Genomic DNA, 23,512 nt, shown 5'->3' on the forward strand with positions numbered 1-23,512 from the left:
AGTTCAAAAATTTCACACAAGAGGGGGCGTGGCCGTTGTTACAGCAGTGAGTGACGTTGTGTTGAAGTCATCTATGCAATGCAACAGGGTGCACCAGGAGTGAGTCCAAAAACCTGGACATGAGTTAACATTTTACGACTAACAGTTCCCTTGTCTCAAAGTCGAGGGGTTTTTAAACATAACATGTAGTATGGGGTCCCTGCATCTCACAATCAGTGGTGGAAAGATTCTGAGTATTTCCATTCTGTGTTAAAAAATATTGTACAAGTAAATATTGCACTTTTTACTGCATTAATTTAACACTTTTTTGTTACCTTTACAGATATAAAACAATACTTTAACTCACATCCAAGGTTTTTACATCTCCTTTTATTTCTTTTTATGAAGATATAGACAGTAAACCAGGAGTAATTTAGATTGCAAAATTATATGTATTCATACATCTGTGTCACAATCAAGCATTTTTAAATGTACACTGGTAAGACAATTACAGTAGATCTGCAGCCTCAACACCCTTTATGTTTCTTGTTTCTGTGCATCTTTACTTTGTGATGTTTTGACACTCTTGCACACAACGTTTACAGTATTAAGTTTGGATGTAATCAGACTACTGTAACTTCTTGAGCCCTGATTTTCCCCTTAAACATCTTTAAAATTAGAAAAACACTATTTAAATAAACCTTTGTATTGCAGCAGTGAGTAACAGTGGGATTAACTGAAGATCAATATGATATAACACCAAAAATCAATAACTGAGTTTATAAGAATCAGAGGAAAAGAAAAGTCTTAATACACTGAGTATTACCAACAAATATTTTCTTTTATTTAAGACCTCTTCATCTGTAAAATCCACCTAAATTCAACTGAAATGCCTATCCAAGGCTTATCCAAAGTAAACTGAAAGCTGCTCTTGTTCCATTTTTAGTACATGTACATGCATGGTCTCATTTAGAAGGAAACACTGAAGTTTTTTCCCCAACAGCGAGAAGTGCCATAAGTGCTTCTATCATTGACAAACTGAAAGTAAAGTAAACACACTGCGTCAGTAAAACACAAACTGACATTTTTTTTCGTTCAACAACAAACACACATAGTTGGGTTTAGGAAAAAAGAACAGGGTTCTGCTTTGGAATGTTATGGGACGGAACACCACTCTCTCAGGTGAAGATCCGTGTTTGTTGGATATATCCCGCCCACCCCACTGGGACATTTGTCACTGTACCTTTCGCCCTTGTCCCGGCACTTTTCCCCCTGATGCCACCATTGTACCTGCTGTGGTGATTGTATCTTGAAATGGTCAACATTAATCGAACCACAAGGAGCGTGGCTTTTGAACAATAGGTTTTATGAGCAAATCAGTTAAACAAAGCAAATACAGCAGTTATTTACATATTATAATCATTAAATAAAACCTTATGAGGACCCCTGGACGGGTCGTCGGATTGCTATTCACACTGATCGCTTCCATGCAAAATCAAATAATTGCTCTATTCAGTGTAATTGACAGGAGTGATGATCAGAGGTGCAGAGTTTTTACCACCATCATTAGGACAAGGACCAACGTACAGGTGAAGTTTCTCAGTGAAGTAGCAGTCAGTAAAGGAGTAGATGAGAGCTGCAGCATCTACGTCATAAAAGGAGACCAGACCCTCCTCATAATCCACAAACACCCCCACCTTCTGAGGACGAGACTTCAGAGAGAGACGGACTGAAGGTTCATCCAGAGCTTTGTACTCATCGCCATTTCTCAAAGAAATTGTCCAGTAACCTTCCTGAGGGCTCAGTGTGATGTTCTCTTTCCTGTTGATCGACTCTTTGGCCACTCCTAAAGTCCATTTAGTTTTTCCTTTTACTTGAACCTCACAGTAAAATCTGCCTGAAGAGAAACTCTGCTTTCCCAAGACACAAATACAGCTGGAAACTCTCTCAGGGTTGTTTGGGAGATTCCTTTTCACATCACGGTGATGCACTTGTTTCCCGTCATCAGACAGGATGAGACATGGATGTGCTGTGTCAGGATCAAGAGTCACATCCACTGCAGACTGCTGGACCCAATTCAGCTCAGCTTTAAACAGATGAGCAATCCCTTCACGGACTTCCTCCATCAGATTAGCTGCAGCTCGCTCTACAATTCTCTCATAAAATGATGGACGGACTCTGACCTCTGTCCAGTCCTTGGTGGGTGGGGCGGCTGACAGGGATGAGAAACTTTGGAGGAGGTGAAGGTGGTCTTCAGAGAGTGAGAGCTGCTTCACCTCAGCGCTTCTCTTCTTCAGCTCAGAGATTTCCTGTTCCAGCTCTTTGATTATGTCATCAGCCTGTTTCTGTTTTGTTTTCTGCTTCTCTTCAATTTCCTTAAAGAGCTTGTTCATGCTTTCCTCAACAAACTTCTTCAGCTCAGTGAAAAACTGAACACCATATGCTATTTCTCCGTCTGCATTTTTCTTGCTAAGTTTGACTGACCGTTTGATCTCCTGAATCTTCAGTCGTCTCTTCTGGATCATCTGTTGAATTTCAGCCTCTGTCTTCCCCAGCTCAGCCTTCTTTCCTTCATATCCTTCTTTCAGAGGAACAACATCATGTGTCTTGTGGTCTAAAACAGTGCAGAGCATGCAGACACATGTCTGGTCGGTCTTACAGAACAGCTCCAGAGGTTTATCGTGCTTCGTACACATCCTGTCTTCCAGGTTCTCCACAGGGTCGATCAGCTGATGTCTTTTCAGGCCTGACATTGTCAGATGAGGCTCCAGGTGAGTCTCACAGTAGGATACCAGACACACCAGGCAGGACTTCAGGGCCTTCAGTTTGGTTCCAGTGCAGACGTCACAGGGAACTTCTCCTGGTTTGGCAGCTTGTTGCTGTGAGCTGCTGCTGCTGGCTTTCTGTTGAGCTGACTGTCTGAACTGAGCGACCATCTCAGAGATGAACGTGTTGATGTGCAGCTCAGGTTTGGTGGCAAAGATCTCTTTACACATGGGACACTGTAGGGAGACGTTGACATTCCAGTTTATAGTGATGCAGTTTTTGCAGAAGTTGTGTCCACATGATGTGGTGACTGGATCAATGAACACATCCAGACAGATGGGGCACAGAAACTGATCCTCAGACAGTAGACAACTGGCTGCAGCCATATCCAAACACTGGGAACACAAATGGAAAAGTCAAATACAACACTTGTTTTTTGGTTGTTGGAATGTTGAAGGGAAATTATCTTTTTTGTTATAACACTGGAACACTAGAGACCTACGGTGGCTCAGCTATGAGCATATTATTTTGCGTAAGAAGAAGTAGAGCCACCAGTAGAAAAGCCACCTGCTTAAACAACCTGCTCTCATTTCATAACTTGTTAAATACTTTCACCTGAGAGAGCGTTGTTCGCATCCTGCAAGATTCTCAAGGCAAACCCTGCTCTTTTTCCTTAACCCAACCATGTGTGTTTGTTGTTTAGTTTAAAAAAAAACGTCAATTTGCGGTGTTGTACCGACGTAGTGCTTTTATTTTTAAAGAGACTTATGTAAATGTTAAATTTCCCGTGAAAACAGAAGTGTATTTTGAAAACAGACAATGCATGTAATAGGCAGAACCTGACACAGCGTCCCAGAACGTCAACAACCAACACACCCAGGGTACCTTGGACGTCGTATGTGGACATGGACAGTCCATGACCAAATGTGGACATGTGACGAGGTCAGAGTGAGAATGTGTTGAAAAATAATCTTTTAAAAAAAAAATGCTATGAAGAGTGTCCCAGTGTCCCAGCTTTCTCAGATGGAGTACTTATAAAGAAAACAAAAACTGAGCCAGGAAATCTACTGAAAGTAGTGGGACTGAATCCCTGTTATTAAATTTACTAGAAAGGTTCAAATCTTGAGACTCAAGTCCCAAGTCAAGAAAGGAAAGTCCCCTTTGAAATCCTAAAAGTTAAAGTTTGGGTCTCAAGTGCTTGACACTTTGTAATGTGTTTTTAATTACAGTTAATGCCACTGCAAAATGTAAACAAGCACTAACAGCAAAAAGTTAGCACCATATCTGCCTGAATACATTTGAATGTCATCTAAATGTTAATGTTAATGCATTCACAACAGCAGGTGGCACCTGTCAATAAGAAGCTCCAACTACATATGAGTCACTCAGGTGACAACTCCAGAGGTAGGTGTGACAAAGTGATGCAGTGTCTGTGCTGGCTTTTGAAAACAAAAACCGAAACAAGACGACACACCCACAGCCTGATTTCTTATAAATGATTGCTCTGACTGAACTGACACTGCTGCATCTCACTGACTCATGGTGTTAAATGGTATTTTTTGAGTGACAAAGGTTAAACAATATTAACTGAATCATCTCCTCCATAACAGCTCCCGTCAGTTGACTTTATTTTTAATTCTGGTTGTTGAAAAGGGGGAAGGAAGTGCACGTGCAAAGTTTCTCTCAGCTGCTTGACAGAGGACACACACCAGTATTAAAAAGTATAGAAAGTCCACAACACTGACGTGCTCCCAGTTCATTTTTTAGACGAATTAAAGCAAATTATTTGGTGAAAATGAAAAGACCCATCAAAATATATATTGGGAGCTCCAAAGTGTGGCACACAAACGATAAATATCATCAGCTGTACTCACCAGTGTTCGTCAGAGACGCTGCTATGTTGTGGAGAAACACCTGACGGACTCGTGAATGAATTGTTCTTTGGTTAGAAACAGAGACTCATCTGGACTCCAGCTCCTCTGATGCTCTGACAAACTTTCTGTTTCATCTGAGGACTTGTTGTTGAACCTTGCCCCTCCTTTCTGTTACGTTAAGTAAATATTCCCTCACAGGTAGATTTTCCCGACAGGCTGAATAATCCCGCCTCTTTTTGAGGGTCAGTCACAGCTTCAGCTCCAGCAGTGGACTTCACTCACATAGCAGCAGACAGGATTTAATGGGTGTAACTTTCTGTACATGTCTGCAGGGGAGGAGCTGCCTGAGAGACAGTATTTTAGGGAAACTCCAGCTTTTTCCTTTTTGTTTTTATTCCTGTTTGCAGTGATGTTGCAGTAGTTTGTTGCCTCCCTCAGGTTTGGACGTCATTCTAGTGACATGTTTTGGCCCAAGTTTAGTTTCATTTCCTGGTGTGACAGTTGGTCATGATTGGAAAGTTGAAACATCACACAGCTTATTGTTGATCAAATGTAGCCAAAATAAAGCAGCACTTATTTTGTTGGCAATTAGAGCTCTGATCTGGACCAAAACAATCAGGCTCAACCCTACATGAACTCGCAGTTTCTGTCCAAACCCGAACTGAGCCCGACCTTCTGCAGCAGTTCTGGGACCAAGCCCGATTAGAAACCCATATTCCTACTGTAGAAGAACATCTTACTATATAATGAGGGAAACTGTGTGTGTGTGTGTGTGTGTGTGTGTTCCATGTTTTTCTCCTCACTGACTTGGTCAATCCATGTGAAATTTGGCACAGTGGTAGAGGGTCATGGGAGAATGCCAATGAAGCAATATTACATCAATTGGCCAAAGGGGGGCGCTATAGCAACCGATTGAAATTGCAAACTTTGAATGGACATATCTCATGCCCCGTATGTCGTAGAGACATGAAACTTTGCACAGAGATTCTTCTGTTCCTTCTGCTATTCAATAGCATGTCGATCCATAGTGATGCAGCGCACAGATGATGATTACTGCTCTTCTCTGCACATTAGCCTACATCTCTCCCACTGCTGGGGAGGCAGACGGAAACACTACTGAAAAAAAGTTGCCTTGCAGCCCCTCTCTGTCATTTCAATTCAGTTTAATTCAATAAGCTGTATTGGCTTGACAATTCTTGTGTTGGATTTAAGACAGTGAAAATTCAAAAACAATTAACAACTATGTGTTATTACAAATGCTTAGACATAAAGTTTAAAGGAACGTATGAAGTGAAGGAGTAAATAAAAAGGCAGAGTGTGATCTGTGATGAGATGAACGTGTTGTTGTATTGGTTGTGACATCACTGACATGTCTCGCTGCATCTATGGCGCTGACGCTGTTTTCTCCAAGCAGATGTTGCATGTCAGTGTGGTCAGAGAGTGAATCAAAATCTTGGAGTTTACACTGAACTTTTGTAAAGAACTTTGTTGTGATGTCTTCATATGTGCTACACTGGAGCAGGAAATGTTGCTCTGTCTCCACCTGTCTCTGAGGACAGAGCTGACGCAGCCTGTCTTCTGCCTTTGTCTGCCAGTCTCTATGTCCAGGCTGTGATCACTGAGTCTGTACATAGTCAGTATTTTCCCCACTCTCTGATTTGTCACAGTGGTCAGATAGTTTGCCATCATGTACTGTCTATTTAGGGCCAAATAGCATTGAAGTGTGTTTTGGGTTTTTGTGGTAGATGTACAAAAGTTGATGTAGTTTTCTTTTTCTTTAGATATAATTTAGTTGAGCTGGATTGTGTGAGGGTTGTCCTGAGGCCTTGTGCTGTCAGAGGAGGTGAGCCTCAGGACCAGCTGACTGAGAGGACTCCTCTCTATGCTCTCCTCTTGGCAATGGAGAGCCTTGTAATGGTAGGAGTTGGTGTCTCTGTCTCTCCTTGTTTTATGTCCGTCTTTCACGTCACTCTCTACTCCGTTGTTACGACACTTTCCCTTTCAACATTAGGGGGACACACATGAAAGAGTGGAGTAAGGGGTCCTCTGCCAGAGAGTGTCAAACACTGTCCCCCTCGACTTTCATGTTTGTACTGGGGGAGATAAATGCACATGCTCTAAATATTGAGGGGGACATGTCCCCTGCATCACCCACCCTACCACCACACCCTGAAATCTACACCTGCGCAACTCTTTAATGTTGCAGCTGGTAAGGGTGGAGCTGATTTAAGGGTGTTTTACATATTGTCTTTCTTAGGGTGTTTTCACACGTGGTCCTTTTCAGCCCTCTAAGCGGACTCAGAGCAGTGACTCAGCATTTTTTGTTCAATGTGAACACTCCAAGAAGCTAACCTAACTCAGACCACCTCCCGGTCGCTTAAAGTCTGCAGTGTGGTTCACTTAACCTGTGCCTTGTGAACACAAAATGCTCCGGGTCCACTTTGCCTTCTGTTATTGTATTGTAGCCCTCCAGGCTTGCAGTAAACAGATCACATGCTATTTCAGTGGGAGGCATAATAAACACAATGGAACCATGGCCACAGGTAGCAACAACACGACCAGTGCACGAGGAGCACTTTGGTCTGATGATGAAATAACAATTTCTCCAGATATGGAACGAGGGAAATATCAAAGAGCAACTGTTCACAACGCACAGAAACGCTACGGCTTTCCTCCAATTTTAAGTTCATAACCGCACTGCAGCGTCACATCGAAGTAAAAACTGCTTTGTCAGATAAATGTAGTGGAGTAAAAAGTGCAATATACATCAACTGTACTTAAGTACAGTAACTGAGTAAATGTATGTCATTGCATTCCAACAACTGTGTTACCATCTCTCACAGTCGGTGGTGGAAAGTTACTAAGTATTTCCATTTTGTGTTAAAAAATATTGCCCATGTAAATATTGCACTTTTTACCACGTTAACTAAATACCTTTAGTTACCTTATGGGTTTAAAGTAATACGTCAACTCACATCCAAGGTTTTTACATCTCCTTTAATTTCATTTTAATGAAGATATAAACAGTAAACCCGGAGTAATTTAGATTGCAAAATGATATGTAATCATACATCTGTGTCACAATCAAGCATTTTTAAATGTACACTGGTCAGACAATTTAAAGTACTGTATGCATAGATTTGAAACCTCAACACCCTTTATGGCTTCTTGTTTCTGTGCATCTTTACTTTGTGATGTTTTGACACTCTTGCACACAGCGTTTGCTGTATTAAGTTCGGATGTGATCAGACTACTGTAACTTCTTGAGCCCTGATTTTCCCCTTAAACATCTTTAAAATTAGAAAAACACATTGTAAAATAATGTAAGACACAATATTCAGTTTGCATATCTTGACACATTATTGAGTAAAATGCAAATCCTGGACCCATAATCCAGTGATCTACACCTCCACATACAGTGAGAGTATATTAAGTGTTCATCATTTGTACATTTCAACTCACTTCCAGACACACTAGTGGGTCCCACAGGGTTTGCAGGGTTAAACACACAGCATGGAGAAACCTTTGTATTGCAGCAGTGAGTAACAGTGTGATTAACTGAAGATCAGTATGATATAATACCAAAAATCAATAACTGAGTTAATAAGAATCAGAAGAAAATAAAAAATTACATTGAGCATTACCGGCACATATTTTCTCTTATTTAAGACCTCTACTCCTGTAAAATCCACCTAAATTCAACTGAAATGCCTATCCAAGGCTTATCCAAAGTAAACTGAAAGCTGCTCTTGTTCCATTTTTAGTACATGTACATGCATGGTCTCATTTAGAAGATTTTTTCCTCAACAGTGAAAATTGCCATAAGTGCTTCTATCATTGACAAACTGAAAGTAAAGTCCTTCAAAAACAAAATCACGTGGTTGGGTTTAGGAAAAAAGAACAGGGTTCGGCTTTAGAATCTTACGGGCCGGGGAACACCACTCCCTCGGGTGAAGATCTGTGTTTGTTGGATACAGTCTATGTTGCCTGTAAGCAGTTCTGGAGGTGAGGAGTGTCATTAACTACAAGTCCCATGAGTCATTGGGCCAACTTCTGGCTGTTGATTGGCTCTGAGACCCAGGGAAGAAAGGCAGGGCCTTTAGTTGAACACAGGTCTTCGCTGGCTGTTGAGGCCACAGTGATGGCATGGGATTTCGTCGTGTCAATCAAAAGGTCAGAGTTCAGCCACTGTTTTGATAGTGAGCTATTGGCAATATTTACATGCAAACTGGAGTTATTATGGACAGTGTGGAGAAATATGAAAGTTTGAAACACTGCAACAGCAGTTTGAGGATATCTCTGGACGTAACAATGTGTTTGGACTATATATCTCGCTGGGTATGGATTGTCTAGACATGTGGGAGTGCATGAGGACTGTTTATTGTTGGATTATTATCTGTTGATTATAATAACGCTTCAAAGGTGAGCTATAACTGTTTGTTTGTTGTTTGTCTGACAGAGGTGATTATTATACCTGCTGTGGTGCTTGTATCTTGAAATGGTCAACATCAATCAAACCACAAGGAGCGTAGCTTTCAAACGACAGGTCATATGAGTAAATCACTTAAACCAAACAAATACAATAGTTATTTACATATTAAAATCATCAAATAAAACCTAATGAGGACACCCGCACAGGTCGTCGGATTGTTATTCACACTGATCGCTTCCATGCAAAATCAAATAATTGCTCTATTCAGTGTAATTGACAGGAGTGATGATCAGAGGTGCAGAGTTTTTACCACCATCATTAGGACAAGGACCAATGTACAGGTGAAGTTTCTCAGTGAAGGAGCAGTCAGTAAAGGAGTAGATGAGAGCTGCAGCATCTACGTCATAAAAGGAGACCAGACCCTCCTCATAATCCACAAACACCCCCACCTTCTGAGGACGAGACTTCAGAGAGAGACGGACTGAAGGTTCATCCAGAGCTTTGTACTCATCGCCATTTCTCAAAGAAATTGTCCAGTAACTTTCCTGAGGGCTCAGTGTGATGTTCTCTTTCCTGTTGATCGACTCTCTGGCCACTCCTAAAGTCCATTTAGTTTTTCCTTTTACTTGAACCTCACAGTAAAATCTGCCTGAAGAGAAACTCTGCTTTCCCAAGACACAAATACAGCTGGAAAATCTCTCTGGGTTGTTTGGGAGGTTCCTCTTCACATCACCATGATGCACTTGTTTCCCGTCATCAGACAGGATGAGAGCAGGATGTGCTGTGTCAGGATCAAGAGTCACATCCACTGCAGACTGCTGGACCCTCTTCAGCTCAGCTTTAAACAGTTTAGCGGTCCCAAGACAGACTATCTCCACCAGCTTAGCTGCAGCTCGCTCTACAATTCCCTCATAAAATGATGGACGGACTCTGACCTCTGTCCAGTCCTTGGTGGGTGGGGCGGCTGACAGGGATGAGAAACTTTGGAGGAGGTGAAGGTGGTCTTCAGAGCGTGAGAGCTGCTCCACCTCAGCGCTTCTCTTCATCAGCTCAGAGATTTCCTGTTCCAGCTCTTTGATTATGTCATCAGCCTGTTTCTGTTTTGTTTTCTGCTTCTCTTCAATTTCCTTAATGACCTCATTCATGCTTTCCTCAACAAACTTCTTCAGCTCAGTGAAAACCCGAACACCATATGCTATTTCTCCGTCTGCATTTTTCTTGCTAAGTTTGACTGACCGTTTGATCTTCTGAATCGTCTCTTGTCTCTTCTGGATCATCTGCTGAATTTCAGCCTCTGTCTTCCCCAGCTCAGCCTTCTTTCCTTCATATCCTTCTTTCAGAGGAACAACATCATGTGTCTTGTGGTCTAAAACAGTGCAGAGCATGCAGACACATGTCTGGTCGGTCTTACAGAACAGCTCCAGAGGTTTATCGTGCTTCATACACATCCTGTCTTCCAGGTTCTCCACAGGGTCGATCAGCTGATGTCTTTTCAGGCCTGAAGCATTCAGATGAGGCTCCAGGTGAGTCTCACAGTAGGAGACCAGACACACCAGGCAGGACTTCAGGGCCTTCAGTTTGGTTCCAGTGCAGACGTCACAGGGAACTTCTCCTGGTGTGGATACTTGTTGCTGTGAGCTGCTGCTGCTGGCTTTCTGTTGAGCTTCCTCTCTGAACTGAGCGACTTTCTCAGAGATGAACGTGTTGATGTGCAGCTCAGGTTTGGTGGCAAAGATCTCTTTACACATGGGACACTGTAGGGAGACGTTGAGATTCCAGTGTATAGTGATGCAGTTGTTGCAGAAGTTGTGTCCACATGATGTGGTGACTGGATCAGTGAACACATCCAGACAGATGGAGCACAGAAACTGATCCTCAGACAGTAGACAACTGGCTGCAGCCATATCCAAACACTAGGAACACAAATGGAAAAGTCAAATACAACACTTGTTTTTTGTTGAATGAAATGTTGAAGGGAAACAATCTTTTTGTTATGCCATTGGAACACTAGGGACTTATGGTGGCTTAGCTGTGAACATTAGCTTTCTTTGCATAAGAAGAAGTAGAGCCACCAGCAGAGAACAACCAGCCACTTCTAAGTCAACGGTTTTCATCCCAACTCATTTTATACCGCCCCTTTTTCAGTGGACCTAAAGATCCCAAAAAAAAAGTTCTTACCAGTGTAATGTCTATGTAATGTATAATGTCATGTGACATAGCTCATGTGATGCGTGTCACTACTGTAGCATCTTGCACATGTAAGCACACCAGGTTTTTATTAAGATAAGTTTTGGTTTTATGATGTATAAATGGTGCAGACTTTGGCATCAAATATAACACCAATAAGAGCAACATTATGATAGTTGGACGTTAATTAGCATTTTCATGAATTCTATATTTTGCTATTAAGAGTTGTTATTGTTCACTTGTAGTCATGTAATTAAATTAGTTGAATTAATTTGACAAAGAAAGTTAAAAGAGGACACAATACTTACAATAAAGGTTGACTTGGGACTAAAGTTTGGGTCTCAAGTGTTTGACAATTTGCAATGTGTTTTTAATTACAGTTAATGCCACTGCAAAATGTAGCACAAGCACGTATGTATACCATATCAGCCTGAATACATTTGAATGTCATCTAAATGTTATAATGCATTCACAACAGCAGGTGGCACCTGTCAATAAGAAGCTCTGACCACAGTAAGTTTCACTCAGGAGACTCCAGAGGTAGATGTGACAAAGAGATGCAGTGACTGTGCTTTACACACACTTACAGCCTGATCTGTTATAAAGAGTTGCTCTGACTGAACTGACACTGCTGCATCTCACTGACTCATGGTGTTAAATTCTTTTTTTTGAGTGACAAAGGTTAAACAATATTAACTGAATCATCTCCTCCATAACAAGCTCCCATCAGCTGACTTTATTTTTAATTCTGGTTGTTGAAAAGGGGGAAGGAAGTGCACATGCAAAGTTTCTCTCAGCTGCTTGACAGAGGACACACACCAGTATTAAAAAGTATAGAAAGTCCACAACACTGACGTGCTCCCAGTTCATTTTTTAGACGAATTAAAGCAAATTATTTGGTGAAAATGAAAAGACCCATCAAAATATATATTGGGAGCTCCAAAGTGTGGCACACAAACGATAAATATCATCAGCTGTACTCACCAGTGTTCGTCAGAGACGCTGCTATGTTGTGGAGAAACACCTGACGGACTCGTGAATGAATTGTTCTTTGGTTAGAAACAGAGACTCATCTGGACTCCAGCTCCTCTGATGCTCTGACAAACTTTCTGTTTCATCTGAGGACTTGCTGTTGAACCTTGCCCCTCCTTTCTGTTACGTTTAGGAAGTAAGTATTCCCTCACAGGCAGATTTTCCTGTCAGGCTGAATAATCCCGCCTCTTTTTGAGGGTCAGTCACAGCTTCAGCTCCAGTGGACTTCACTCAAATATCAGCAGACAGAATTTAATGGGTGTAGCTTTCTGTACATGTCTGCAGGGGAGGAGCTGCCTGAGAGACAGTATTTTAGGGAAACTCCAGCTTTTCATTTTCATTATTACTCCTGTTTGCAGTGATGTTGCAATGGGTCGTTGCCTCCCGCAAGTTTGGACGTGATTTTAGTGACATGTTTTTAGCCCAAGATTAGTTTCATTTCCTGGGGACCAAACACTAAAGACGTGTAATCCTGTAGCTGAAATGTCATCCCAATAAAAGAGAAATGCATCGTGCTCAGCACTGGCAGAGATTATTTAACGGTGTAGCTCTGTCACCCTATAGCCTCTGTTCAATAGCCTGAAACAAACATTGTACATCCCCTCATCGAGTGTCTTTCATTTGGTCACAAATGGAAAGTTGAAACATCACATAGCTCATTATGAGTCAAATGAGAATCTACTGGGCAGCAGCATACGAGCAATCTGTTTGGTGTCACCAGAATGAAGCAACAATGTTATTTTGGTGACAATACAATAATTACATCATTAATTAGGTTCCGAGATACTAAACCAAAAATGGTTTTATCTTGGTACTTGAGTGAGTTTCTAAATTCACTTTATACTTAATTTAACTAATCCTACATGTGACAAAGAAGATTTCAAACTAAGTCATGAAAACTCGGTGATAACATAGATTTTTTTTATTATAGATTTAAACAGTTACATGTCAAATTATTATGAACACAAACCTATCTTTGTCGCTTTTATCCCTGTGAGTATAGATCATAAAAAACAACAACCATACCCAAAGAAACAACCTTTACAATTTTAAAAAAATATTTAAAAAAAAATGCCCACAAGAAAATCTACATCACAACATCTCCCCCTGATATTCACCCTAATTATCTGCACATTATTAAGGCTCCTCTGTAATCTTACTCATAATCCACAGCTTCAAATCAATATATTTAAAATTCATATTCAAAATTCATTCAAACAAAAATGTTTGAGTTAAGAAAAAGAACTGAACATATTTGGTTGAGGTTGAAAAAGTGCTAATCAGGTTTAGTTAGGGATGGGTTAAGAGGTCATGGCTAAGTGTGAGGTTTAATGCTTTTTGCTTTCCTGCTAGCAAAAAACACCTTGCAAAATCCATTAACATTTTCATGGTTGATTGGGGCTCTGCACACACGAAGAGGTTGGTAAGCACTAACCTAGAGCATACAGAGCATACAGAGCAGCAAAAGCCTTTCAGCTCTGTCCCACTCACCCACAGTGTGTTTGAGTTAATGGAACAAAATATAAACAGCTTAATTCCAAAATAGACACAAGACATAAACACATTTTTACTGATCTTAGAGCAGTGGTACGTCATGATCATGTTTCCATCAAAGGTTTCTGCAATATATTAGCTTCGACAATTTTATGATCTTATGTTTAAAACAAGGTAAAGCTCGCCTCATGCACCGCAGGGTCAACTTCCTGTTTGAATCTTACCCCACCCACCAATGTGATGTCCCACCTATGAGGGCATGCAGTTTTGAAAATATGGTTTCACATCTATAGCTCAGCAAAAAAGCTATTTTTTTCCTCATCAGGTGAGATAATAAACCCTGTATATAGTTAGACCGTCCCATTTGACCTTATGTGGTGATGTCCCTGATGATGAGCACCTTCGCTGCCTTTGGTGTTGGTCCATTCAGTCTGATGAATATTTTGCAGTTTGAAATCCATGTTGCTTGAATCTTGTTTGTTAATTTAAGGATGCGTGCTCTGCTTGCAATGTCAGCATTCTTCTTGGTCAGGTGTTCCTTGATGTAAACAGTGGTCCTGTTTAGTTTCTTTCCTGTTCTGAGGAGCGCATGTTTTTCTTTCTGTTGGTGAACTGGATTATTATTGATGGTGGAGGCCATATTGTTTTTGCTGGGCAGGGTGTGACAAATGTTGATGTCTCTGCTGTCAACAGAAGTGCCTTTGCTGTTCAAGAAGCAAAGCACCTGTTGCTCCAGAGACTCACGGTCATCCTCTGAAGTGTTGGCCTCACGGCGGAGGTGTCTGTAGAGGCCGGGGCTGCCCTAGCAAAACTCCACTGTTTAGTCTTCAGGCTGCCAATGATCAGATTGTTCATCTGGGAGTATCGCTTGAGGTCGGACACTGGATTCTCCAGAAAAGAAGATCTTTTTATCCCTTTCCACGTTTTGTGTCATAAGTGTCTGAATTTCTCCCGTCAGATCTGTGATTCTCTTTTGTTGAGCTGCTACTGTTGTGATCTCAGCAGACAAGAAGTGGAGACATTTCTTGATCTCCTCCACCTCGTCAGGGTGGTTTGCATTTTTCTTTGGAGGCATTTTTTTTCTGCCAGTCGGCAGTCCAGCAGTGAAACAGGCCGGTACTTGTTAATGACAGAGTTTGTTTAGAAATCTTTTTTTTTTTAAATTGGTCAAATTGAATATGAAGCTATCCAATTCATGAGTTGAGTCACACTGAGGACTAATTCTGATCAGTCTCCTCAGTGTGATTGACAGGAGAGATGATCAGAGGTGCAGAGTTTTTGCCACCATCATTAAGACCTGGGTTGAAGAATGGGTAGAGTTTCTCAGTGAAGGAGCAGCCAGTAAAGGAGTAGATAAGAGCTGCAGCATCTACGTCATAAAAGGAGACCAGACCCTCCTCATAATCCACAAACACCCCCACTGTCTTGAGTTTAACCTTCAAGACAAGAGAGACTAGAGGGTCATTGAGAGCTCTGTACTTCACTCTCTTCCTCAGCCATACAGTCCAGTAACCATCCTCAGGGCTCAGTGGGACGTCTTCTTTCTTGTTGATCGACTCTCTGGCCACTCCTAAATCCCATTCAATCTTTCCTTTAACTTGAACCTCAAAGTAAAATCTGCCTGAAGAGAAACTCTGTTTTGCTAAAACACAGGGATTGAGAGAAAATCTCTCTGGGTTGTCTGGGAGATTGCTCTGAACATCACCAGGATTCACTTGTTTCCCATCATCAGACAGGATGAGACATGGATGTGCTGGATGTCCTCTTGATCCTCACCTCCAGGTGAGTCTCACAGTAGGAGGCCAGACACACCAGGCAGGACTTCAGGGCCTTCAGTTTAGTCCCAGTGCAGACGTCACAGGGAACTTCTCCTGGTTTGGCAGCTTGTTGCTGTGAGCTGCTGCTGCTGGCTTTCTGTTGAGCTGACTGTCTGAACTGAGCGACTATTGCAGAGAACAAAGTGTTGACCTGTAGCTCAGGCCTTGCGTTAAAAACCTTATTACACATCGGACACAGGCACTGGTCGTCAGTATCCCAGTGTTCAGTGATGCAGTTTTTGCAGAAGTTGTGTCCACATGGTGTGCTGACAGGATCAGGGAACACATCCAGACAGATGGAGCACAGAAACTGATCTTCAGACAGAACACAGGTGGCTGCAGCCATATCTACACAATCTGAGAACAAAAGTGAAAGTATGAGTTACGCAAACGTAACTCTTGTGTTTTGTTTGATAAAAAGTTTGAGAAAAATAATCGTTTTTCTCATATAAGTGGAACACTAGCCTCACACAAGCTCGCAGTTGAGGTCCCTGATGTTACATGTGGGGAACAATGGTAGCTCAACAGTAGGGACCCACATAGAGAGCCATAAGTACACACTGAGAGCAAAAGTGAAAGTGTTGACAAAAAATGTCTTATTAAATGCACAGTGTGATTTTTTTTTTTTTTTTTCAAAAAAGGTAATTTAGTTATTTAATTATCCATAAAGTCAAATTAAACATAACTATTTGACAAGCCTTGGTATGAAAAGAGAGCAACATCCTGTCTGAGTATAGGTGAAGATTTGTGTTAATGCAGGTTAATGAAATGTAAATATCTAAATATCACTTGTACTCAACACTCATGTTTGCACCTTTGCTGTGTTGTTGAAATAGACTCGATGAACTCAGTTTGATTTTTTGGATCTCACCTGCCACTCTGCTGTCGCTGGGACAAACTCTCGGTGTCCTTTTGATGTGTGTAACAGGTATAACTGCATGCCAGTCAAGTCACCTGATGGTGCCATAAAGTGGTATTACCCTCTTGTTTCATTCAGAGCTCTGTAGTTTAGGTTAAGAACTATGTTTATGAAAAACAGTGACTTAAATCAACACGTCTTTGGACTTCATTGAAAAATAAAAATTAAGCTTCAGGAGGGAATCACATGTTACTCACTCTATCTCATCCTCCCGTTCTCTTCTTGTGCTTCATCTTATCAGCTGATTAGGAGTATTTGCTCTTTTAGTTAAATCAACCAGATTTAGCCGTGATATTTATCAGCATATCATATCTTTGTTGTTAATATTTAATTCTGTACTCATCTCTGGCTGCGTTCTAAAAGAACAAACAAACAAAAAAAAACAATATTCCCACTGTGATTTTTACATGGCAGGTGAAAATGCATATTCCACTGAGATATTTCGGCTGTGCATACTGCGACTAACATGCCCTAACGTGTCGTTTATCATGTCAAAATATGGAAAAGTGGAACAGCTGTCATTTGTTTGGTGGACTTGTTGGACCGTGCGAACACAGCCTTCCTCTTTCATTCCTCCGACCACCCTCTTGAAAAAGTCAATGTTGCGATATTTGCACGTATCCAAAACCCTGTTGACATCCAAGTCTTTCATAATGTTTAAAAGCAGGTGTGTTTCACCTGCTGAGCAGAAGTGTGGGCTTTTCTTTTGGGCATACATCTCTGCCCCACAGCCTTGCGAACGAAGTTGTTGAAAACTGGTGCTTGGGCAGTGACTTGCTATGTCAGAAACCAACGATAAAAGGTGTCCTTTAACATCAGCATGATACGTGGCCACTTGCTGTTATAGTATAGGCTAATGGCACCTGGTGGCGTCAGGGGGAAATGCAGCGGGACAAGGATAAAGTTAAGGCAGCATAAGTCTGAGTGGGGTGGCAAGATGGGTCCAACAAACACCTACTTTCACTTGAGAGGGTGGTGCTCATTTCCCGTAAGATTCTAAAGCCAAACCCTGTTCTTTTTTCCTAAACCCAACCACATGCATTTCCCAGATAGCACACATACATCTGGCTGACGTCAGCCTGATGTATCAAGTTTAGAATTAAAATAAAAACACCACAGTTGTAGCGTGTTAGCTAACATGAGCTAAACTAGCTAAGGAAAGATAATGTTAGCTGGTGGGGACCTGTGCTAAGCTATATACACCCAGTCGTGCCTCGCCACTCACCAGGAACCTCTTTTAACGGTCACAGAAGAAACAACATAGCTATCTTCTGCCAGTTTATTCCAGTTAGCTTACCTGAAACCAACTGCAATGAGATGCTGTGTCCTGCATGCTCAGTTCCAAAAAAAAAAAAAAAAAAAATGTCCATGGCGACTTCCATATGTGGGCAGGTATGGGCCGACCCAAAGCCGACATAACAGAGACGTTTGATGAGCTGGGACAAAAGGTTAATACATTTAAAGATATTCGCCCATGCGGCCAACGCTTGTCAGACATTATAAATTCAGGGCCGATGTGTCGTCCTTAGGCTGACGTTGGCCAGATGTAGGTGTGCTATCTGGGTTGTTGTTAAAGAAAAAAAAAAAGGTCAGTTCACAGTGTTGCACTGACGTAGTGTTTTTGTTTTTTTTTTTGAAGGAGACTATAAGTAAATGTTAAATGTCCTGTGAAAAAGAAGACAATCTTGAAAACAGACAATGCATGTAACAGGCAGAACTTGACACAGCGTCCTGGAACGTCAACAACCAACGCATCCAGGGTACCTTGCACGTCGTATGTGGACGTGGAAAGTCCATGACCAAACCTCATTATGTGACGAAGTCGCATTGAGAATGTGTTGGCCTTGCAAACTGTTAGCTAGTTGGTTTGTGTACAACACAGAGGGCTGACCATAAACAGACAAGAGGTATTGTGCGACAAACTACGGTAAAAACCTCAGTTGGGACGCATATTCCGAATGTGCTGTATACATTTCCAAAGAATACTCAGTTATACAGACATATCCAACGTGTCTAGTGTGGCAGAGACGTGTAAAGTAAAGGTAAAGTCCCACTGATTGTCACACACCTGAGTGTGTGAAATTTGTTCTCCGCATTTGACCCATCCCCTGAGGGAGCGGTGAGCAGCAGCGGTGCCATGCTCGGGAATCATGTGGTGATTTAACCCCCCAATTCCAACCCCTGATGCCGAGTGCCAAGCAGGCTTAGGTTTCTCAATTGCTAAAATAAAGCAAAGAGATGAATTCTGAATCAGGAAGTAAAATAATAATAATAATAAATTTAATTTGAAGGCGCCCTTCTTGGCGCTCAAGGACACTGTACAGATACACAAAATGACATTAAAAAGACATTAAAAAGAAACAACCATTTAAAAAAACAAAAAAAAATCAATAGAAAGTGACAGAGCAGTTGGCATCAGATGGAATAGGCAGTTTTAAACAGATGTGTTTTGAGTTGTGATTTGAAATGGGGGAGTGAATCGATGTTTCTGAGTTGGGGTGGTAATGAATTCCAGAGATGGGGATATGGGGTGCCGTTTGTAAAGTGTCTCACGCTGAAAATAACATCAACATTTTGCCACATTTAGCTTCAAACAATGTTTAAAAAAGTGTTGTGAATTTTTTAACGTCACCTTTTACCACATTTACAGCAATATTTGTTAACTTAGAAATATATTAAATAGTTAAATCTAAATATTAAATGTGGCACCTAAATGTTAAATCTAAATATTAAATCTAAATCTAAATATTAAATCTAAATCTAAATGTTAAATCTAAATGCTAAATCTAAATCTAAATGTTAAATCTAAATATTAAATCTAAATCTAAATCTAAATGTTAAATCTAAATATTAAATCTATATGTTAAATCTAAATGCTAAATCTAGATATTAAATCTAAATCTAAATGTTAAATCTAAATATTAAATCTAAATCTAAATCTAAATGTTAAATCTAAATGCTAAATTTAAATCTAAATGTTCTGGGTGAAACTAAATATTTAGCTAATATGCAAATTCACACTGCCAGTCACCGGAAGTACCAAAATAAAAGCTTGAGATGGTCAGACTGTGTTTATAGAATCAAATAACGAATTAAAACCAACTTTTCGGGGGAAATGAACACTTAAACATACATTAGCGTGATAATAACTACCTAAAATAACAAGAAACATGTTTGGAGAAATTTTATTTGACGTGTACTTTGAGTTGTTAGTGTCCCTTCGGAGGGAATCACCCTGTTGTTTACAAATACTTCAATGTCATTTAAACACAGTTTTCTTTGGTTTATGGCCTTAAACACATTGTCTCACGGCATGCTGGGAAACTCCACCCATTTAGCCCCAACACACCACAATATGTTCAGTGCACAATGATAGTGATGTTTATTGGCTTTAAACTAATTAGGCGAAATCGGCTTTACACATTTTAGTCAGATAAACTCAAAAACTGAAAAAAAATTATATGAAGCTCATAAGGGATGAGTTTGTGTGTGAAGAGAACATAGAGTTTAATGTCATTTTGACAATCTGGGCATTTGTGTTGTCTTACTTTAAAATTTTGTGTCATGGATGGATTGGGGTTCACAGTGTAGGTGAGAAGCTGGCCAAGCTGCAGCCGACTGTTTGAGACAAAGAAACAACAAAACCAGTTATTTCTTAGTGAGTCATTGCTGTGTTACCAGCAGCTTTTTAGCAATCTGTTGCTGTTTTTAAAACTTTGTTTGAGGCACCAAATGTGGATGTTTTGTAGCAACCTGTTGCCATTTTTCCAGTGACTTTTTAGGCACCAAAGCAGTTGTTTTTTTTCTTTTTAACTGAGACATAGCTGCTTCTCCTGCTTGGACAGCGCCTATTTCCGACCATAACCAAGTGGTTTTTGTGTTTAAACCTAACCACGTTTACCACACTGTTGTGTAAAAGTGAAGTGTCAATATTTCCACCACTAACCACATCTGTGGTTAGCAGAAGCATACAATGCCAACATTTTTACTGGCGTCCACTGCAGCTGTCTCACTCTCAGTGTAACCGAACCCAGTTAGGCCTCGCTGTAACTGCTGGTAATCAACCAATGAAATCTGCGTTGTGTGGACAATCATGAGGAGGCTCGTCGTCCTTTTTACACCACCATTTATTCACTAAACAGGAACAGGATATGTACTGGTCAGTCATGTAGTTGGTTCGTTACAGGCAGGTCACACACAGCACACTACAAAAGAACAGCATGCTATTTTAGCACAGAGACCAACTAGCTGTTCCACGAAGTGCATTAAGTCGCTATCTGGACGCTCTGTCGTTCACATAGTGCAGCAACCCACTCATAGCTCATTACAGTTACATTTCCACTGTGCATATACGTTCATATGGTGGACATACAGACATTAATACACGATAATTGTACACAGTGCTATGCTCAAAAATTCACCTTGTCCACGTCTACCAAAGGTATAAGCACATAACTTCTTAAGTGCATGACTATCACATTATAGCAGTAATAGCAAGTGGAATTACATGCAATACAAACTCTGTTACATCAGCATGGCCACACATTCCTGACTTTTACTAGTGCTGCACACACAACATCACATTTCAACCTCTCCTCAGGCTCAGAGACGCAAAGGACAGTTACTTTCCCTTCCTCTGCAGCTCTCTGTGCCCACTGACAGTTACAGAAATGGAAGCCATCTTTGGGCCTTGGCCTAAAAAGATTTTATACAGTCATGAAAACTGAGTAAGTTGGATTGATTTTTACAGACATCTCTTTTATTATACATAAAAACTTACAGGTGAAAATACAAAAATCAACACAGTTAGTCTTTTTGTTTTCCTTTATTGTTTCTCTTCTTATAAGTATAAAGTACACATCTTGTAACGTTATGTAGAAAATAAGACACAGAAAATAAATGTCAGATATTAACAGGAAATCTGTTGCCTGATGTCAGACAGAATTACCAACTTGTTAAACTTCTAAAGCCTACTTTACACTACATGGCTCAAGTGACCCAATTCCGTTTTTTTCCTCTCAAGTGGCACAGATCAGATCTGTAACATGAACGTGTTAACAGGAAAAAAACGCATGATATTGGATATTGTGAGATCAGATTCAGGCCTCCATATGTGGAAATACATCTAAACAGACTGATCGGATATTTCCTGGCAATCCACGTCGTATGTCATGAATAATGCGACGACAGCGCACTTTGATGACGTGTTCATGAGCGAGGGAAAGGAAGGAAAGACGAATAAATCGCATGTTAATCAAAAACTATGAACCAAAAAAGCACAATCTATCCCGAGTGAGACAAACTGCTTGATCCCCGTCTCCAGTGTACCAGCAGAGAACCTGCAGAACCGAATCAGCGAAAAAACACACCGGGCTACACAGCCTCTCTACCTGAGCAGCTGAAGCTGCGGCTCGCACCCTCGACACACAGACGGTGCTTCTGCATGCCAGCCACACGTGTGCACAACTGTGAGAAATAAATATGTGAGGTGTACGCTGCTTTTCTATCTTTTTTTCTGTCAGCGACATACTGTACACTCCTAACACAGGACGGGTTGTTTTTATTGACTGAGTTGATTATTAAGCCATAGTGATGCGCGGATCGGCTCTGATAGCACCCAAATCAGCATGTACGCATCAATCATCCAGCCGCACCCGTCTGCAGCTGCACGGACATTTCCACCGCTCTTTGTAGCCTAAGTTACCTTTTAAATTATGTGGAGCAGTGCCAGCTTTCCAGGTGATTTATTCTTTAACGATTAACTTCAAATATTTGAAGTTAGTCCTTAAAATTGCTTTCAGTAATGTAAACATTTCCATGCGCGCAGTAATGTCACTGTAGCAAATACCGTGGGACATTTACACAGTGGTCAAGAGTGCTGGACCGGAAGTGTCGCACAAAAAAACGGAAGCTGGCTGCGTTCTGTTTTGCCTCCGTGTCTCCGTGAAAAATAAGGTGAATAGAACATGTAAACAACAGCCAGGAAAAATCGGATATAGGCAACAAATCGGAATTGGGCATCAAGACATGGTCGTGTAAAGGCAGCCTAAGAGTCGGCAGATTCAAAGGTTTCAGACTCTTTTCATCTTACAGACTAACTTCTCAAATCAATACATTTGATACAAATTAGCAGACAGGGTTTATAAATTGAATTTCCCGTAATGTGGGGTCAAGTAAAAGTTTGCATGTACTGTACATATTGATATTCATGTGTAGACAGTTTGTTTCCATGTGATTTGTAACAGTGGTCTTACTGGTGGGTCTTTTATGGCTGGAGAGGTCAGTGTATCAATATTTGGAAGTTATTGTGGAGCTTCAGTGAGCAGTCAGTGAGATACTTCAGATAACAAGATTAAGGGTCTTAAGGCATGCCATCTGCTCTTTGGGGTTATACTTCATGCTAATCTGAGCTAAATGCTAACATCAGCATGCTATAATGCTTACATGTTGATGTTAGCATCTTACTTTAGCATGTTAGCACGCTTACATTTGCTAACTAGCAGTAAATACAAAGTCCAGCTGAGGCTGATGGGAATGTCAGTATTGGACACATCAGGATACATTTAGCTCATGAGTAAACTAAAATATAATGTTGTACATGATGTTGAATCAAGTCATATCGACAATGACTTTTTGACTTTATTCAATGGTAGAGTTCTAAATTTCAACCTGAGTCTGACGGGTCCTAAAAAAGCCCAAGAGGTTGGACCGGATTTGGTGATTGGCTGGGTCGGGTAGGGCTCGGGCAGTCTCTTTCAAAATAAATACACTGTCTGTACAACAATGTAGTTACAGGATGTGAACACCACTTTCTCGGGTGAAAGTCAGTGTTTGTTGGATCTATCCACCAACCCTTTTGTCCACCCCAGTCAGACCTTTGTTGGAGTGGGACTGGGCTCGAAAAACAAGTTTTCTTCACAAATCCAAGGTAACACTGTGTTAACAGCCTAGTCTCACTCCGCAGTCACTAACTAGTGCTTGGTCAGTGACTTCTGGCATCAGGAAAAAGCCG

At 40.9% G+C, this 23,512-nt stretch overlaps 2 protein-coding genes across 2 annotated transcripts; both read right to left on the reverse strand.

Moving 5' to 3' along the window:
• Nucleotides 1-349: 349 nt before the first annotated feature.
• Nucleotides 350-4,899, reverse strand: LOC117254591 (E3 ubiquitin-protein ligase TRIM21-like). The gene is made up of 2 exons (XM_033622944.2): nt 4,620-4,899; nt 350-3,140 (listed from the first exon to the last, which is right to left on the reverse strand). The coding sequence occupies exon 2, from the start codon at nt 3,129-3,131 to the stop codon at nt 1,488-1,490; it is 1,644 nt and encodes a 547-aa protein (XP_033478835.2). The 5' UTR covers nt 3,132-3,140; nt 4,620-4,899; the 3' UTR covers nt 350-1,487.
• A 2,698-nt stretch (nt 4,900-7,597) lies between these two features.
• On the reverse strand, nt 7,598-12,491 carry LOC117254593 (E3 ubiquitin-protein ligase TRIM21-like). The gene is made up of 2 exons (XM_078166517.1): nt 12,223-12,491; nt 7,598-10,964 (listed from the first exon to the last, which is right to left on the reverse strand). The coding sequence occupies exon 2, from the start codon at nt 10,953-10,955 to the stop codon at nt 9,312-9,314; it is 1,644 nt and encodes a 547-aa protein (XP_078022643.1). The 5' UTR covers nt 10,956-10,964; nt 12,223-12,491; the 3' UTR covers nt 7,598-9,311.
• Between the last annotated feature and the right edge of the window lie 11,021 nt (nt 12,492-23,512).

This window comes from Epinephelus lanceolatus, chromosome 3 (assembly GCF_041903045.1).
Source record: "Epinephelus lanceolatus isolate andai-2023 chromosome 3, ASM4190304v1, whole genome shotgun sequence".
Taxonomy (NCBI): Eukaryota; Metazoa; Chordata; class Actinopteri; order Perciformes; family Serranidae; genus Epinephelus; species Epinephelus lanceolatus.